Raw genomic sequence first — 19,445 nt, 5'->3', positions numbered from 1 at the left:
CCTAGTGATTTTTAGCAAGGTATACATCCCTGAAGTTAGAAAATATGCAATAGCATTGCACCAGTGGTAGCTTTATGTATGCATTTTATAATACTAGCCTAAGACAAGCATTTCTGAAAAGTGACCAATATAAAGTACAACATATATATTCAACCTAGTGGTATTTTGTCATCAGTGATCCCTCAGCATTGAAATTTGTCACAATGATAGCTGAGTTCAAGCACTTTTCATCAAATGTTATAAAATTCTACATCGTAAACTATGTAATTACTGGCACTCGCAGTACGGTTCCCAATTTCAGTAGAGTGAATCATTTCATTTTTAGAAAAATATTTGTCTGTTGTTTATTTTGGAAAAGTCAATAAAACCCTAGGACAATTATAATCACATGGATTTGTAGAGAGTTTATTCAGGAATTCAAATAAGTGTCACTTTCCATATTAACATCAGTACAGCAGAAAATGTTACCCCCCCACCAAAAAGTTTAAAAAAACAGCTCATTTGGAGAGATTTCTGGAGTTTTATCAATGTCATATTTTCCATATTGTTGTATCAAATCAAAACAATCTTAAGCTTTTGTCATAGCCTATAGAATTACAGTACAATAATTCAAGTGTGGGGTTCCACACGGCCATAACCCAGGCCCCACTTGGCTGCAAAATGAATATATTTAATCAAAGACTGCTTTCCATACTTTCATAACCTATTAATAATCAATAATGTTCCAAGTCTTCCACATCTTCATCTGAACTTCCCACACTCTCTGAGGTGGGTGCCTGGTTCTCACAGTCTGCCAGTCTACACATGTCGGTACACCTGAGGCCAGTTGCAACACACAAACATCTTGGGAGTGAACATCTTTCTGGACAGTTACAGGCCTGTAGATCCAGGACGGCACCGGGTGCTGGCTGGCCTTCCATCCAGCGCACCATCAACTGTTCAGCTTCCTTATTCAGTACATCACCGTCAGTAATAGATGATATTTGTAGAGATGCTGATTTTAACAACTTTGCTGAAAAACATATAGTCTGAGCTATATTCCTCCCAATTTTCAAAGACAAAGCATCAATAATAAGAGAGAACCATCAGTTTGAAGTAGAATGCTTTATTCCGTGCTATGTTTGGTTTTGAAAAGTGTGTTTTGGCCTGGGGTTATAAATCGAGTGATAACACACAGAAAGCTCCCACCGCTGCAATGCTGTCTCATATTTTTAGCAATTAGGAATTTTTTAGCTAGAGGGTGGTGAATCTGTTCAATACGTTGCCATTCACGTTTAGGGGGGCCAAGTCATAGGGTGTATTTAAAGCGAAGATTGATGTTAGTAAGGGCATCTATGGTCATTGGGAGGAGGCGGGAGAATGGGGTTGAGAAGGGTAAACAATCAGCCATGATGGAATAGCAGAGCAGACTCGATGGGCTGAGTGGCCTAATTCTGCTGGTGTGCGTGAAGGTCTGAGAAGATCCTGATAAAATACAGACATTTCCCACAGTACAGCATGGTTGATGCTCGTCGCTAGGAGCCGTCGTCTCCCTGAAATCAGCACCCCGACGGGATAACAATATGCCACTTGTACAAGGTCCATTGCTGGGGAGTTACTGGTACATGGAACATGAATGTGGTTCTGAATGTTCACTTAGCTTGATTGTAGGCAGGGCTCTGAAGCACCATCCTCTGCAGGTGGACCAGATTAATTTGCCTAGTATTTGCAAATTTGCATTCAATCAATAAAGACTCTATTTAAACCAGAAAAATACAACCAGTGACGGCCACAGTCCCTGGGTCACAGCTATTAATTTGCCTCAGAGAAATACCCACACAAATCCTAACTTTAGGTTTATTTTTCATTTATTCAAATGATGCAGTCACCACCTGCAGGGCCAGTATTTATTGTCCACCCCAATTGTTCTTCAGGTTGTGGGCAGGTGGGGTGGGGAGTGTGCTGTCTTCTTGAGCTGACTGGGAAAGGTGCTTCCACCATTGCACAGTGCTGTTGGGACGGGAGTTCCAGGGTCTAGGCCCAGTGACGGTAGATGACTGCTGAATATTTCCAAGTCAGGATGCAGTGTGACTTGAAGGAGACCTTGCAGTTGGTGTTTCCCTGCATCCACTGCATTTATCCTTCTTGTTGGGAGAGGTGGTGGGCTTGGAGGGGTGGGGATGTTGGCATACCCTCAGTCAGTAAATGCAGTGCATTTTGCAGACGGTACGCACTGTAGCCACTGTATGCTACAGGTGGAGCGAGGGGCTGTTTAGACTACCATACAGCTTTCTTAATCCCCCCTTCACATCTCATTCTGTCCCCTTCAAAGATCTGTCTTTCCATTCCTGTCGCCCTTTAAAACCGGACATTGAGTATTAACAGCAACAACGTTAACACAGTAAACTGTAGTGGCAAGGGAACAATGCTGAGCCACATCTGGAGATACTTGAAAGTCAAAGACAAAGTAAACTTATTATCAAGGTATCTATATGTTACCATGTAGTACCTTGAGATACATCGTCTTCCAGGAAAATAAAGAAATATAATACAATTGGTGAGTATATAACAAAGATATGTCAACCAATGTGAAAATAAGACAAATTGTGCAAATAGTGTACACGTATAATACTGAGAGTATGAATTGTAGACTTCTCGAAAGTGAGTCTGTAGGTTCAGTGTTGATGTGAGTGAAGTTGTCCCCTCTGCTACAGGAGGCTGTCCTGCATTGCCAGGTTTGGGAACAGTTATTGCCCTTCAACCACAAGAGAGCGTGGCCTGGACGGTGAGGTCCTTGATGATTGATGCTGTTTTCTTGTGGCAGAGGTCCTTGTAGGTGTGATCAATAATGTAGAGGACTTTGACTGTAATTGACTGGGCTGTATCCACCATTCTCAAGACTTTTCCTTCCATGGGCATTAGTGTTTCCATACAGATTGTGATGCAACCAGTTAGCACCATCTATAGACGTCGGGCAGATAATTGAAAGCTTGGTCAAGGAAGTAGGTTTGAAGGATCGGCTTAAAGTGGAGATGGAGTAGGTTTAAGAAGTAGCCCCAGCACAGGAGGGCAAGGGGTCGTGGGATAGTTTGTCTGTGAATTACAGTGATAGGAAGGCGTGAGGTCACACTGGGATTTGGAAACGAGGATTACAATGTAAAGTTGAGGCCAGGTTAGCAGGAGTCACTGTGGGCCTCTGAGCAGGGGACAGGGTGAATGGACCAAGGTGAGTTAGTTCTTGGACAGCACAGATGGTGTCAATGAGCTGAGGAGTTAGGAGGTGAGTCATTTAAATAGAATGTAGAACGTTACAGCACAGTGCAGGCCATTCAGCCCAGAATGTTGTGCTGAACTTTTAGCCTATTCCAAGATCAATCTAACCCTTTCCTCCTTCTTAAGCCCTCCTTTTTTTTATCATCCATATGCCTACCTCAGAGTCTGTAACATCTCCTAATGTATTTGCCTCAACCACCACCCCTGGCAGTACGTTCAACCTGCCTCAGAATCCACCCCCCCCCCACCATGCTTTCCTCAGAACAGCTTAAAATTATTCCCCCTTGTATTAACTATTTCCGTCCTGGCGGTGGTGGGGAAGGGGTGAATCTGTCTATTCTATCTATGCCTCTTATCATTCTGTTCACTTTTATTAAGTCAAGTCTCACCCCCCTTCACTCCTAGCTCGTTCAGCCTATCCCCGTAAAACATGTTGCAGGACTCCTGGCTTCTGACCTGGAATCGAAGTGGTCAGAATGTTGCTGAACTGTCCTGAAGTTGCTCACTTTTTAACCCCAGAATTCAGCATCCGCAGTTTCTTACATCTCCCTTAGTGACCTTGTTGAGAATTCTTTGGAGAATCCACGGCGTCCTTGAAAGGGAATTTAAATTGAATGGAAATGTTACCTCGCGGTTTGACACTGACTTCACAAAGCAGATTTAAATAAATACAAATTACATCAGCATTTAGCCAACAATGAAACAACACCTCACACTCGGCCCCGGTGTGACGTCAACCCAAACCCTCTCCTCCCTCAAGCCATCGGGGGAGGGGGTTGAGAATAAAACCCGGGAGAACCAGGATGGACTTTTTGCGAGTTTCGGTACGTGCAGACTTCAGACCCTCTTCCTGCCCCTCCTAGTAGCCAGCAGTGGTCAAAAAGTGACAGAGCATTACAGCACTGCAATCGGCCCTTCGGCCCATCTAGTCTGTGCCTAACTGTTATTCTGCCTAGTCCCATCGACTTGCACCTGACCCACAGCCCTTCATGCCCCTCCCATCCATCTACCTCTCCAATCTTCCCTCAAAATGTTGCAGCACATCCACCGCTTCTCCCGGCAACTCGTTCAACACTCGCAGTCCCTCTGACTGAAGAAGTTCTCCCTCAGATTAGCCTTACATATCTCACCCTTCACTCCAAGTGTATGACCTCTAGCCCTAGCCTCATCCAACCTCACTGGAAAAAGCCTGCTTGTACTTACCCTATCTATACCCCTCATATCTACCTCCCCTCATTCTCCTACGCTCCAGTGAATTTTCTCCGTCATCTTGCAGTCTTATTGACATCTTTCCTGCGGGTAGGGTGACCAGAACCGCACACAGAACTCCAAACTAAGCCTCAGCAAGGTCTTATACAACTTCAATATACTCTGATTTATGAAGGTTAATGTGTCAAAATCTCTCTTCACCAGGTTTGATCCTGGAAATTGATTCAGGACAAAGGGGCGTTCTGATGTTCCTCTCCGCCCACCATCAATCCCTTCACTCAGCCAGGCGTCGTGCTCCATACACCTCCCTCCCGAACCCTTCCTGTCTCTGCGTGCCCCAACCCAGAAACCCAGTTCTCAAAATGGCTCCTCTTACCCTAGTTATAATGGTTAGGTTTGGAGCCGTGGGATATCTGGTAGAGACGCTGTTTCACAGCTACAGTGAGCAGGATTAACCTCAGTGGGGATACAATCAGTAACACATAGTGGTGGGGGAGAGGGGTCACTGAGGGGCGGTGAGGAAGATCGATTAACGTCAGTGGCGATACAACGCACTGGGGGAGAGGGGTTAGTGAAGGACGGTGAGGAAGTTGGATAAACGTCAGTGCGGATGGATTCAGTGACACATGGTGCTGGGAGAGGAGGGTTACTGAGGGGCGGCGTGAAGGAGCTCCCTCGGTTAATCTCCCCGCAGTGTTCGGATTTAACAATAACTTTACCAGCATTATAGTGTAAGGACAGCGGAGGAACTCATGTCTGTGGGACGGATTTTCGCAGAATCAGAATCCGGCTTATTACCCAACGTGGAGTCCTACAAAAAAATATTAGAGAGCCAGCGGGGATACGGTCATGTTTACATCGGTGATTCCGATGGAAACCGGAAAGAGAAACGGAAATTATAGAAATCATTATATCGGGCAGCATCTGTGGAGAGAGAGGCAGGGCTAATGTTCAGGTCATTGACATTTTATCAGAACTACAGGCAGTTACAAAGGTCCGCAGGTACCCCAGGAATGGGGAGGAGGTGTTCTGAAGTGGTGGGGCGAATTAGGAGCCTCCTAAGCGACGCTTGTCAAATGGCGGGGGTACAGAAACCCGAGTCAACGTGGACAAGACAAAAGAGGTGATTGTGATGTCAGGAAGTGCACGACTGCCCGCCGTTGCACACCAATGGCTCGACCGTGAAGAGCACATAACGGACAATCTCTCCCGGACCCAGAACATCCGTACCAGTCGATAAGGCACAGCATCGTTTACACTTTCTGAAGAGACTGAAACGTGCAAGGCTCACACCCCCCCTCCCCCCCCATTCTAACATCACTCTACAGGAACACCGCCGGGAGTGTCCCGTCTGGTTGCATCATTGTGCGGTGCGGAAGCTGCGAGACCCTACGGAGGAAAGTAGACGCCGCCGGGGGGATCACCGGGGTCTCCCACCTCCCCATCCCCATTTATGACATTTACGGGTAACGTTGCAGACGAAGGACCGCGAAGGATCCCGACCACCCATCCCACAATCTCATGCCAGGAAGGTGGTACAGGAGCATCAGGACTCGGACGGCCAGACTGGGTAACAGCTTCTTCCCTCGGGCTGTGAGACCAATGAATACCCTGCCACCATCAAGGTTTCTTCACTAGGACAACCCACCTGTGCTGAGCAATACATGTGTTTTGAATTATATTTTACTGACTCGTTTATGGTAACATTTTGGTTTATGTGCTGTGCGTGTTACATCAGAACATAAGAAATAGGAGCAGCAGTCGGCCATCCGGCCCGTCGAGCCTGCTCCGCCATTCAATAAGATCATGGCTGATCTGGCCATGGACTCATCTCCACCTACCTGCCTTTTCCCCATAACCTTTAATTCCCCTACTATACAAAAATCTATCCAACCTTGTTTTAAATATTTACTGAGGTAGCCTCCACTGCTTCATTGGGCAGAGATTTCCACAGCTTCACCACTCTCTGGGAAAAGCAGTTCCTCCTCATCTCCGTCCTAAATCTACTTCCCCGAAGGTTGAGGTTGTGACCCCTATTTCTAGTCTCACCTACTAGTGGAAACAACTTTCCTGCCTCTATCTTCTGTCCCTTTCATAATTTTATATGTTTCCATATATCCCCTCTCATTCTTTTGAATTCCAGAGAGTACAGTCCCAGGTGACTCAATCTTTCCTCACAGTCTAATCCCCTCATCTCCGGAATCAACCTGGTGAACCTCCTCTGCACCGCCTCCAAAGCCAGTATATCCTTCCTCAAGTATGGAGACCAGAACTGCACACAGTACTCCAGGTGCGGCCTCACCAGTACCCTGTACAGTTGCAGCATTACCTCCCTGCTCTTAAGTTCAATCCCTTTAGCAATGAAGGCCAACATTTCATTTGTCGTCTTGATAGCCTGCTGCAGCTGCAAACCAGCCTTCAGTGAATCATGCACAAGCACTCCCAATGCCCTTCTGCACAGCAGCAAGCTGCGATCTCATACCGTTTCAGTAATAATCCGATCTTCCATTTTTCCTTCCAAAGTGGATGACCTCGCATTTACCAATACTGTACTCCATCTGCCAGACCCTTGCCCACTCGCTTAACCTATCTATATCTCTCTGCAGGCTCTCCCTATCTTCTACATAATTTGCTTTTGCACTCAATTTAGTGTCATCAGCAAACTTAGATACACTGCACTCGGTCCCCTCTCCCAGATCATTAATGTATATCGTGAACAGTTGTGGGCCCAGCACCGACCCCTGCGACACACCACTCACCACTGATTGCCAACCTGAGTAATGCTCATGTATCCCAACTCTCTGCTTTCTATTAGTTAGCCAATCCTCTATCCATGCTAATACACCACCCACATGTTTTGCGGGTGCACCGTGGTCCGGATGATCTTTGTTTCGTTTGGTTGTTTAGATGTACAGTCAGATGACAATAAACCTGAACTTGAACTTGAATTGTAAACGATTTTCAACACTGACAGTTCCACGTCACTTTTTGTGAGGTTACAGAGCACGGACATGAGGTGAAAATGTTTATTAATGTTTATATCGCGATTAATCTGCTCATTGGCAAACTCAGTGAAATTCTATGAAAGCGAGCCAGTGATCTCACCGTCACCACGGATGAAAGGGAAGATTTATGGTACAAATGATCAGCAGGAAGTTTTCTCACCGCCTCCCCAGTGGGAACCAGGAGGACGTGAAGGCATCGTCGGAAACCCGGCAGTGTAAGCTGAACAATGACCGCACGGCGAAGTTCTCTCGGTACTGCCCCACCTGCAACGCAACGCTCCCTCATTGCCACGCCCACAGTGAGCCGCTCCCTCAGTACTTCCCACAGAGGTGCTCCCTCAGTAACATCCCTCTCACAGTGCGACCCTCTCTCAGTCCTGCCCCTCCCTTCCCCCAGCTCTGCCCCTCCCGCAGCTCGGCGTACCCTCAGTGCTGTCCCTCCCTTCCCTCAGTACTGCCCCTCCCTTCCCCCAGCTCTGCCCCTCCCGCAGCTCGGAGTACCCTCAGTGCTGTCCCTCCCTTCCCTCAGTCCTGCCCCTCCCTTCCCCCAGTTCTGCCCCTCTCGCAGCTCGGCGTACCCTCAGTGCTGACCCTCCCTTCCCTCAGTACTGCCCCTCCCTTCCCTCAGTACTGCCCCTCCCTTCCCCCAGCTCTGCCCCTCCCGCAGCTCGGAGTACCCTCAGTGCTGTCCCTCCCTTCCCTCAGTCCTGCCCCTCCCTTCCCCCAGCTCTGCCCCTCCCGCAGCTCGGAGTACACTCAGTGCTGCCCCTCCCACAGGTGTTCAATCATCAGGGCCGGCTACTCTGGTCAGGATCCAGACCCAATGACATCCGCGCACCTCACGGAGGGAGGGGAGTGCGCGGAAGACCCAGAGTTTAGGACGGCGGGAGGCGGCGGTGACGAGACTGCCAGGCAGCAGAGGGCGGTGGGCGGTAGGGAGGGAAGATGTGACTGAGAGAGTGCCAGTTGATTGAGAATCGAGGATCGGTGCGGGGACATGGATAAGTTCCGGCTGGTGTTCCAGTTCCTGCAGTCTAACCAGGAGTCCTTCATGAACGGAGTGTGCGGGCTCCTGGCTCTGAGCAGCGCCCAGATCTACTCCAGCTTTGAGTTCACCTGCCCATGCCTGCCCAGCTACAACCTGCCCTATGCGCTGGTCGTCTTCACCCTGCCGCCGCTACTGCTCCTCCTGTTCGGGTTCGTGCTCAACAACAACGTGTCGGTTCTGGTGGAGGAGTGGCGGCGGCCGGAGGGGCGCCGGACCAAAGACGGGGCGGTGCTCCGCTACATGTTCTGCTCCACTCTGCAGAGAGCGCTCATCGCCCCCGTGGTCTGGCTCAGCGTCACGCTCCTGGACGGCAAGTGTTTCATCTGCGCCTTCAGCGAGCGCCTGGACCCCCGCACGCTCGGCGCCAACCTCTCCGCCCTGCCCCCGGCGCCGGCCGAGCTCCGCCGGCTCCTCGCCACCCTGCCCTGCGAGGATCTCTTCAGCCAGCCCGCCGCCATTTCTCGGGAGGCTGCGCAACGCTACCTCTGCTGCCTGTCCCAGGTGAGACAAGAGAGGCAGAGGTAGGGAGTACAGCGAGGGGTATACGGAGATGGGATGGTCTTGAAAAGATGGATGGAACAGGAGCAATGTAGGGGAGGTGTTCACGATGTTGAGGGATCCTCACTCTGTGTCTCGCCCCGGGAGTGTGTGATGGGACAGTGTAGATGGAGCTTCACTCTATGTCTGACCCCGGGAATGTATAGATGGAGCTTCACTCAGTCTCTGGCCCCGGAGTGTGTGATTGGATGATTTAAAGAGTAACCGGGTGAAAGCCGGAGAAAAGTTCATTCGTCATATACACCGTGAAAGCACAAGATCCTTTTCGACGTAAAGGGAATTTTGCTCTGTGTCTAACCCCAGCAGTGTGTGATGGTCGATGTAAAGGGAGTTTCTACCGTACCTGACACCGGGATTGTGTGATGGAACGACTGTGTAGAGAGAGTTTCAGTCTGTATCTGACCCCGGAGGTGTACGAGAGGATGGCGTTGATGGAGCTTCACTCTCTAGCTGACCACGGGAGTGTGTGATGGGACAATATAAAAGGCGTTTCGATCTGTGTCTGATGCCGGGACAGCGCAGAGGGATCTTCACCCTGTGTCTGATCCCGAGAGTGTGTGAAGGGATGGTGTGGTAAGAGCTTCACCCTGTGTCTGAGCCTAGAAGTGTGTGATAGGACGGCGTAGAAAGAACTTCACTCTGTGTCTGTCCCCGGGGGTGTGGGATGGAGCTTCACTCTCTCTCTGTCCCCGGGAGTGTGGGATGGAGCATCACTCTGTGTCTGTCCCCGGGGGTGTGGGATGGAACATCACACTCTCTCTGTCCCCGGGAGTGTGGGATGGAGCATCACTCTCTCTCTCTGTCCCCGGGAGTGTGGGATGGAACATCACTCTCTCTCTCTGTCCCCGGGAGTGTGGGATGGAGCATCACTCTGTGTCTGTCCCCGGGAGTGTGGGATGGAGCATCACTCTGTGTCTGTCCCCGGGAGTGTGGGATGGAGCATCACTCTGTGTCTGTCCCCGGGAGTGTGGGATGGAGCATCACTCTCTCTCTCTTTCCCCGGGAGTGTGGGATGGAGCTTCACTCTGTGTCTGTCCCCGGGAGTGTGGGATGGAGCATCACTCTCTCTCTCTTTCCCCGGGAGTGTGGGATGGAGCTTCACTCTCTGTTTGTTCTCGGGAGTGTGAGATGGAGCTTCACTCTGTGTCTGACCCCGGGGGTGTGGGATGGAGCTTCAATCTCTGTCTGTCCCCGGGAGTGTGGGATGGAGCTTCACTCTCTGTTTGCTCCCGGGAGTGTGGGATGGAGCTTCACTCTCTGTTTGCTCCCGGGAGTGTGGGATGGAGCTTCACTCTCTGTTTGCTCCCGGGAGTGTGGGATGGAGCATCACTCTCTGTCTGTCCCCGGGAGTGTAGAATGGAGCTTCACTCTCTCTCTGTCCCCGGGAGTGTGTGATGGAGCATCACTATCTCTCTCTGTCCCCGGGAGTGTGGGATGGAGCATCACTATCTCTCTCTGTCCCCGGGAGTGTGGGATGGAGCATCACTATCTCTCTCTGTCCCCGGGAGTGTGGGATGGAGCTTCACTCTCTCTCTGTCCCCGGGGGTGTGGGATGGAGCTTCACTCTCTCTCTGTCCCCGGGAGTGTAGAATGGAGCTTCACTCTCTGTCTGTCCCCGGGAGTGTGGGATGGAGCTTCACTCTCTGTCTGTCCCCGGGAGTGTGGGATGGAGCTTCACTCTCTCTCTGTCCCCGGGAGTGTGTGATGGAGCATCACTATCTCTCTCTGTCCCCGGGAGTGTGGGATGGAGCATCACTATCTCTCTCTGTCCCCGGGAGTGTGGGATGGAGCATCACTATCTCTCTCTGTCCCCGGGAGTGTGGGATGGAGCTTCACTCTCTCTCTGTCCCCGGGGGTGTGGGATGGAGCTTCACTCTCTCTCTGTCCCCGGGAGTGTAGAATGGAGCTTCACTCTCTGTCTGTCCCCGGGAGTGTGGGATGGAGCTTCACTCTCTGTCTGTCCCCGGGAGTGTGGGATGGAGCTTCACTCTCTCTCTCTGTCCCCGGGAGTGTGGGATGGAGCTTCACTCTGTGTCTGTTCCCGGGGGTGTGGGATGGAGCATCACTCTGTGTCTGTCCCCGGGAGTGTGGGATGGAGCTTCACTCTCTGTTTGCTCCCGGGAGTGTGGGATGGAGCTTCACTCTCTGTTTGCTCCCGGGGGTGTGGGATGGAGCTTCACTCTCTGTTTGCTCCCGGGAGTGTGGGATGGAGCATCACTCTGTGTCTGTTCCCGGGAGTGTGGGATGGAGCATCACTCTCTCTCTGTCCCCGGGAGTGTGGGATGGAGCATCACTCTGTGTCTGTCCCAGGGGGTGTGGGATGGAGCATCACTCTGTGTCTGTCCCCGGGGGTGTGGGATGGAGCATCACTCTCTCTCTGTCCCCGGGAGTGTGGGATGGAGCTTCACTCTCTGTCTGTCCCCGGGAGTGTGGGATGGAGCTTCACTCTCTCTCTCTGTCCCCGGGAGTGTGGGATGGAGCTTCATTCTCTCTCTGTCCCCGGGAGTGTGGGATGGAGCTTCACTCTCTCTCTGTCCCCGGGAGTGTGGGATGGAGCATCACTCTCTCTCTGTCCCCGGGAGTGTGGGATGGAGCATCACTCTCTCTCTCTGTCCCCGGGAGTGTGGGATGGAGCTTCATTCTCTCTCTGTCCCCGGGAGTGTGGGATGGAGCTTCACTCTCTCTCTGTCCCCGGGAGTGTGGGATGGAACATCACTCTCTCTCTGTCCCCGGGAGTGTGGGATGGAGCATCACTCTCTCTCTCTGTCCCCGGGGGTGTGGGATGGAGCATCACTCTGTGTCTGTCCCCGGGAGTGTGGGATGGAGCTTCACTCTCTGTTTGCTCCCGGGAGTGTGGGATGGAGCTTCAATCTGTGTCTGTTCCCGGGGGTGTGGGATGGAGCATCACTCTCTCTCTCTCTCTGTCCCCGGGAGTGTGGGATGGAACATCACTCTCTCTCTCTATCCCCGGGAGTGTGGGATGGAACATCACTCTCTCTCTGTCCCCGGGAGTGTGGGATGGAACATCACTCTCTCTCTGTCCCCGGGAGTGTGGGATGGAACATCACTCTGTGTCTGTCCCCGGGAGTGTGAGATGGAACATCACTCTCTCTCTCTGTCCCCGGGAGTGTGGGATGGAACATCACTCTCTCTCTGTCCCCGGGAGTGTGGGATGGAACATCACTCTGTGTCTGTCCCCGGGAGTGTGGGATGGAACATCACTCTCTCTCTGTCCCCGGGAGTGTGGGATGGAACATCACTCTCTCTCTGTCCCAGGGGGTGTGGGATGGAACATCACTCTGTGTCTGTCCCCGGGAGTGTGGGATGGAACATCACTCTCTCTCTGTCCCCGGGAGTGTGGGATGGAACATCACTCTCTCTCTGTCCCCGGGAGTGTGGGATGGAACATCACTCTGTGTCTGTCCCCGGGAGTGTGAGATGGAACATCACTCTCTCTCTCTGTCCCCGGGAGTGTGGGATGGAACATCACTCTCTCTCTGTCCCCGGGAGTGTGGGATGGAACATCACTCTGTGTCTGTCCCCGGGAGTGTGGGATGGAACATCACTCTCTCTCTGTCCCCGGGAGTGTGGGATGGAACATCACTCTCTCTCTGTCCCAGGGGGTGTGGGATGGAGCATCACTCTGTGTCTGTTCCCGGGAGTGTGGGATGGAACATCACTCTCTCTCTGTCCCCGGGAGTGTGGGATGGAACATCACTCTCTCTCTGTCCCCGGGAGTGTGGGATGGAACATCACTCTGTGTCTGTCCCCGGGAGTGTGGGATGGAACATCACTCTCTCTCTGTCCCCGGGAGTGTGGAATGGAGCATCATTCTCTCTCTCTGTCCCCGGGGGTGTGGGATGGAGCATCACTCTGTGTCTGTCCCCGGGAGTGTGGGATGGAGCATCACTCTCTCTCTCTGTCCCCGGGAGTGTGGGATGGAGCATCACTCTGTGTCTGACCCCGGGAGTGTGGGATGGAGCATCACTCTCTCTCTCTCTGTCCCCGGGAGTGTGGGATGGAGCATCACTCTGTGTCTGTCCCCGGGAGTGTGGGATGGAGCATCACTCTCTCTCTCTCTGTCCCCGGGAGTGTGAGATGGAACATTACTCTCTCTCTGTCCCCGGGAGTGTGAGATGGAACATTACTCTCTCTCTGTCCCCGGGGGTGTGGGATGGAGCATCACTCTGTGTCTGTCCCCGGGAGTGTGGGATGGAGCATCACTCTCTCTCTCTGTCCCCGGGAGTGTGGGATGGAGCATCACTCTGTGTCTGTCCCCGGGGGTGTGGGATGGAACATCACTCTCTGTCTGTCCCCGGGAGTGTGGGATGGAGCATCACTCTCTCTCTCTATCCCCGGGAGTGTGGGATGGAACATCACTCTCTCTCTGTCCCCGGGAGTGTGGGATGGAGCTTCACTCTCTGTCTGTCCCCGGGGGTGTGGGATGGAGCATCACTCTCTCTCTCTCTGTCCCCGGGAGTGTGGGATGGAACATCACTCTCTCTCTGTCCCCGGGAGTGTGGGATGGAACATCACTCTGTGTCTGTCCCCGGGAGTGTGGGATGGAGCTTCACTCTCTGTTTGCTCCCGGGAGTGTGGGATGGAACATCACTCTGTGTCTGTCCCAGGGGGTGTGGGATGGAGCATCACTCTCTCTCTCTCTGTCCCCGGGAGTGTGGGATGGAGCTTCACTCTGTGTCTGTTCCCGGGGGTGTGGGATGGAGCATCACTCTCTCTCTCTCTCTGTCCCCGGGAGTGTGGGATGGAACATCACTCTCTCTCTGTCCCCGGGAGTGTGGGATGGAACATCACTCTGTGTCTGTCCCCGGGAGTGTGGGATGGAGCATCACTCTCTCTCTCTCTGTCCCCGGGAGTGTGGGATGGAACATCACTCTCTCTCTGTCCCCGGGAGTGTGGGATGGAACATCACTCTGTGTCTGTCCCCGGGAGTGTGGGATGGAACATCACTCTCTCTCTCTATCCCCGGGAGTGTGGGATGGAACATCACTCTGTGTCTGTCCCCGGGAGTGTGGGATGGAGCATCACTCTCTCTCTCTCTGTCCCCGGGAGTGTGGGATGGAGCATCACTCTGTGTCTGTCCCCGGGAGTGTGGGATGGAGCATCACTCTCTCTCTCTCTGTCCCCGGGAGTGTGGGATGGAGCATCACTCTGTGTCTGTCCCCGGGAGTGTGGGATGGAGCATCACTCTCTCTCTCTCTGTCCCCGGGAGTGTGGGATGGAGCATCACTCTGTGTCTGTCCCCGGGAGTGTGGGATGGAGCATCACTCTCTCTCTCTCTCTGTCCCCGGGAGTGTGGGATGGAGCATCACTCTGTGTCTGTCCCCGGGAGTGTGGGATGGAGCATCACTCTCTCTCTCTCTCTGTCCCCGGGAGTGTGAGATGGAGCATCACTCTGTGTCTGTCCCCGGGAGTGTGGGATGGAGCATCACTCTGTGTCTGTCCCCGGGAGTGTGGGATGGAACATCACTCTCTCTCTCTCTGTCCCCGGGAGTGTGAGATGGAACATTACTCTCTCTCTGTCCCCGGGAGTGTGGGATGGAGCATCACTCTCTCTCTCTGTCCCCGGGGGTGTGGGATGGAGCATCACTCTGTGTCTGTCCCCGGGAGTGTGGGATGGAGCTTCACTCTCTGTTTGCTCCCGGGAGTGTGGGATGGAGCATCACTCTCTGTTTGCTCCCGGGAGTGTGGGATGGAGCTTCACTCTGTGTCTGTCCCCGGGATTGTGTGAGGGACGTTGTAGAGGAAACTGGTAATTCAGGGATGCTGTGACTCTCTCTCCTCTCGCCCAGGCCCTGGGTTGGTGCTTCCTGCTGCTGACAACTTTCTTGGCGTTCCTGGCCCGAGCCTTGCGACCGTGCTTCACCCAGGTGGTTTTCCTGAAGAGCAGGTATTGGTCTCATTACATTGACATCGAGCGTAAGCTCTTTGAGGAGACCTGCAGGGACCACGCGAGGAACTTTGCCAAGGTCTGCGTCCAGCAGTTCTTCAAGGAGATGCAAGGAGAGATGAGGAGGGGCTGTGGTCCTCCCCACCCCCCGGGACTCCGCACGGAGGAGGAAGAGGAGGAGACCAAACTCTTGGGCATCACGGACAGCAAGAACATGAATAGACTGCTGAGCAATTGGCACAACCGCAGGCCGCCGCTGAACGTGAACGCTGCCACCACCCAGCCCAAGCAACTGACCAACGCCAAGCTCAACAACTGGGGACAAGTCCGGTGGGAGAAGGTGGCCTTCTATAGCAAGGTGTGACCTGTCTGAGTGTGGCCCCCGTGAGGCGAAGAGAAACACCTCACTCTTGCCCCGTGCCTGTTGTGGCCATTAACCCATCTGGGAAGGCCGCAGTCTCGGCTCCGGGGAGCGTTGGAACCTGGCGCAACGCACAGCCTCAGGTTACGTTCTCCAGGGCGGGATACTGGAGCCACCGGGAACGCTCACAGGTCAAAGTTCAAAGTAAATTTATTATCGGTGCACGTGTGCCACCCTCTACTACCCTGAGATTCATTTTCTTGCCGGCATTCTTGGGGGAATAAAGAAATGCAATACAATCAATGAAAAACTACACACAAGGACAACCAATGTGCAAAATAAGGCAAACTGTAACAAAAAGAATAATAAATTAATAAATACCGAGAGCATGAGGTGTGGAGTTTTTGAAACTGAGTCTATTGGTTGTGGAGTCAGTTCAGAGTTGCGGTGAGTCATCCACGCTGGTTCGGAAGCCTGATGGTTGAGGGGTAGAAGCTGCTTCTGGCTCTGCCGGTGTGGGATCTACGAGTCCTGTAACCACTTGCCCGTCGGAAGCAGTGAGAAGAGAGCATGGCCCGGGTGGTGGGGGCCCTGCATGGCGGATGCTGTTTTCTTGCGGCAGCGCTCCTTGTAGATGCCCCCACTGGCAAGATCATACTCACGCCATCAATACTTTGTCGAAAGTAATTCCAATCTACATCCAACAGAACATCTAGCCTACAATTCTGACTACAATTCAGGTTGTTCACCTGAATTATAGAGAAATCTATCAGTTGACATCCACTTGCCACCTTAAAGCAAATTGTTGAGTGGGTTTTAACGGATTCCAGTCTTTGTGGCCATGACGGGCGGGTCTAATCTGTAGCCCGCCCTCACGGAGCCCCGCACAGGCAGCACGACCGTCACCAGGGCTCCAACAGCGGCCAGCTTGAAGCACTTGTGGACGCTGTCTTGCTCTGGGACACTAGCGGGTTTGGGGAAGATCGGGGCGACACAGTCAGACGCCTCAACCAGGGTCACGGCCTGACACAACCACATTCCCCAACCTTTGTTTGGAAGTTTATACATTGAGGACCTGGGCCACACCTAGGTCAGGTGGAGAAATACCCGGAAACCCTGGCAACAGATCATCCCCTGCGGCTATAACCCAGTAGTGCCCAAGTACGCCGTATTTAACACCCCTCCCCACCCAGACGGTGGGAGTTTCTAACAGGGCAATAAAGATAAAGGGGGAGGAGGCAGTTGCGTTGGGTAATAAGGGGGAGCCAAGGGATTACAGGCTTGATTTAAGATATTAATTATTATAAGCATTTGATCATCAGTGCCTCATAAATGATCACAATGATCACGTAATCACCTCATCTCTTGCTAACCCACCAGTTCTCTCAGTCTTGGCTCCAAGCGGAGCACAGTTGTTGAGAAGTAAAGTGACACTTTTGGCCTTGGCATATCATGAGAAATACGGACTGAAGAAATTGTGCGGTTTCAGGGCCCGGCCTCCGCATTATTCCCGCGAGTTTGATTTCCATACTGTAATCACGCAGTACTGTAATACTTCTTTGTTCTGGAGGGACCTTTGAAATAACTTCCAGGTCTCAGGGAAGCCCTGCGTAAAGATTATTATATCTGCAGCTCACGGTACTTTAGCGTGATCAGTAAGTTGTAGATACAATAAACTAAAAATAAATGCCAATGCCAATGAATTTTTAGCCAATTTCTTTTTTTGAAAAGTGCAGTTAAGCTTAATTTACCTTTCTGGAAATTAATCTTTCTTTCCCTTTCATAAATTTTTTAAAAACTCAGAAAGCAAACTTAATAAATTTCTGTTAAATAACTGACTTAAGCCAAAATGGGATTTAATTTTTCTAAAGGTAGGCATGGGAGATTTAACTTAAATAAAGATTGTGAATTGATTTTAATTAATGCTATTTACAGCATGAAAATATAATGACAATGTTGAATAGTAGAGTTACTAAAAACCATAAGCCAAAGGAATATGAATAAAGATACAGCCTAAGACACAATTTTATACAGACTTTGAAGAAACATTTGCTTACTAAGTGACATGATGAGGCTCTAATGTAGGCCGAGTATGTGAAACCGGTGCTTCTTGTTTGCTGCACAAATACTCAGTTTTGGATCGAACTTGAGATAAGCACACACACCTCCAACTGAAATGAGACAATCTCTATCCTTGCTCTTGATGCTCGAAAGAAGTTTGAAACCGCAGTAAAATGTTCGTTGCTTTCCTATGAATGGCAGGATACGCTCCTTTCACTGAAATCCAGAACTTGTCCAGGGGCAGGTCAGTAAACCTCATCTTGAGGGCACGGTCAGACTGCAGCTCACAAAGTTCTTCCTCTTCGCTCAAGGTGAAGTTCTCAGGCTAAGCAGGAGATTCAGAGAAAGGGTCCCTCACACAGTTTTACGGTTCTTCCAGATGGGTTTCAATAAGACTCGAGCTTTTCTGACATCTTCTCTTTCCTTTTGCAACATGATTTTTCCAAAGATTGTTTCCTTTGAAAGCCAAGACATTTCTTGTCACTTGAAGTCAAAACATTTTCTCCAGCGCCTTGCAGAAACGTGTTCAACTGGTTCATACGATGAAAAATGTCTGCTAAGTAGGCTAGTTTCTGCAGCCATTCTTCATCTTCAAAGCACTCAGCAAAATCTGGCCTACTATTTTCTTGGAAGTACTCCCGCAATTCACCTCAAACAGGGAGGGAGAGGCTGACGTCACAGCCCCAGTTAGGCAAGCCCCTTCAATGCTCGGAAAACTCTTTCTTCATCAGCCTGCCGTCCTCCCCTCCGTGCAATACAATGCCCACCAATTATCAGCGGACTCCCCCATCTCTCGTTAAAAACTGAGAATGGACTCAACCAAATACTGTCCTGAGAGACCACTAACGAGATTGCTCAAGGGGCTGCTCCGTCACTGCCCACCACCGCGCGTGCTAGACCATGTTTATTTTTTTTAAAATCACGATCTCTCACGGAACCCCGCTTGAGAAACCCTGAAATAGGGGATGACGCTCAATCGGGGTAATGTTCAGAATCTGTCCTTTCAAAGTCTTACCCGCATTTCTCTAGCCCCCGGCCCAGCGATATCGCTGCCCCACTTAATGTACAAGCAGAGTCAGCTTTAGCCTGAGCTATTATGTCGTCATAACTCTCCCCTTGAGATTCGACTTAAAAATATAACTATGATTATCTAGAACACGGATTCAAGCTACCAACAGCAGTCAACATGTCTGTTGTGTGAACACATTTATTTTTCAAATGAGGTTGTGAAACCACCCATGCCCCCTGAATATTTGAAGTAAGTGCACTCTGGTAAAGCGGTGGCTTATTTTCAGTCATATGTTTGCCAGCACTTCACAACAAAATAGCGATGGTTCGTAAGCTTCTTACAGCATTTCGTGGCTCATTGCCAAATCTGAAAAGCCCCACACAATCGGAGGACTGATTCTGCCAGCAGTAAGGGAGGTTCTGAGTACAGTTTTGTCTTATCCACCAAACCAAATAATAAAGTGATTCTGCTCGGTGACTGCTTAGTTCAAAGACAAATAGATAAAATGTCTCGAGAATGTGCAGTCGGATAAATCAACTTGAACAGGTAACAAATCTTTGCTTCTTGGTTGTTTGCTTCATAAAAAATAAAGGCGCGGATGAAGAATTGGTACGTGCAAGGGTACTACAAACAGGTATGAAGGAGAAGCCAATATTTCGGATTCTTGAGCAATTCTCCAAATGGAAGGACACTGTGCTCACAAACATTCTTACTTATACAACAAATGGGGCACCACTGACAGGACACTACCATGGGGTATTAATTTCTTGAAAAATAAGCTGTACCTAACAGACAACAAACCTAAGTGATCGACTACACGAATCATAAGCATCTGTTATCACAGTAATAAATAAAATCAAGTCCCACGCTCTCCATTCTCAACTATTTTGAGATCTTTGTATTGAGAATGATGAACACTTGCTGTTGCTCAGAGGTCATGTGGCTCTCAAAAGGAAACTGCCTGAAATATTTTTATGCACTTTTTGAAACTGATAAAATTCTTTGAAGACTCAAATTCCGTTGTCTCTACATTT

At 50.8% G+C, this 19,445-nt stretch overlaps 1 protein-coding gene across 1 annotated transcript; it reads left to right on the top strand.

Annotated features, from left to right (window-relative positions):
• The first annotated feature begins 8,463 nt into the window (after positions 1 to 8,463).
• Positions 8,464 to 15,344, top strand: calhm1b (calcium homeostasis modulator 1b). The gene is made up of 2 exons (XM_073027402.1): positions 8,464 to 9,015; positions 14,883 to 15,344. Exons 1-2 carry the CDS (start codon positions 8,464 to 8,466, stop codon positions 15,342 to 15,344), a joined length of 1,014 nt encoding a protein of 337 aa, XP_072883503.1.
• Positions 15,345 to 19,445: the final 4,101 nt, after the last annotated feature.

Source organism: Hemitrygon akajei, chromosome 23, assembly GCF_048418815.1.
Source record: "Hemitrygon akajei chromosome 23, sHemAka1.3, whole genome shotgun sequence".
Lineage (NCBI taxonomy): Eukaryota > Metazoa > Chordata > Chondrichthyes > Myliobatiformes > Dasyatidae > Hemitrygon > Hemitrygon akajei.
The sequence above is the reverse complement of the archived record's forward strand: the minus strand, read 5'-3'. Positions and strand labels throughout refer to the sequence as shown.

Excerpts from the sequence above, each read along its gene's own strand:
- calhm1b (XM_073027402.1), top strand. The coding sequence starts at position 8,464 with ATGGATAAGTTCCGGCTGGTGTTCCAGTTCCTGCAGTCTAACCAGGAG. Across the intron at positions 9,016-14,882 it reads ACCTCTGCTGCCTGTCCCAG|GCCCTGGGTTGGTGCTTCCT; the intron begins GTGAGACAAGAG and ends CCTCTCGCCCAG.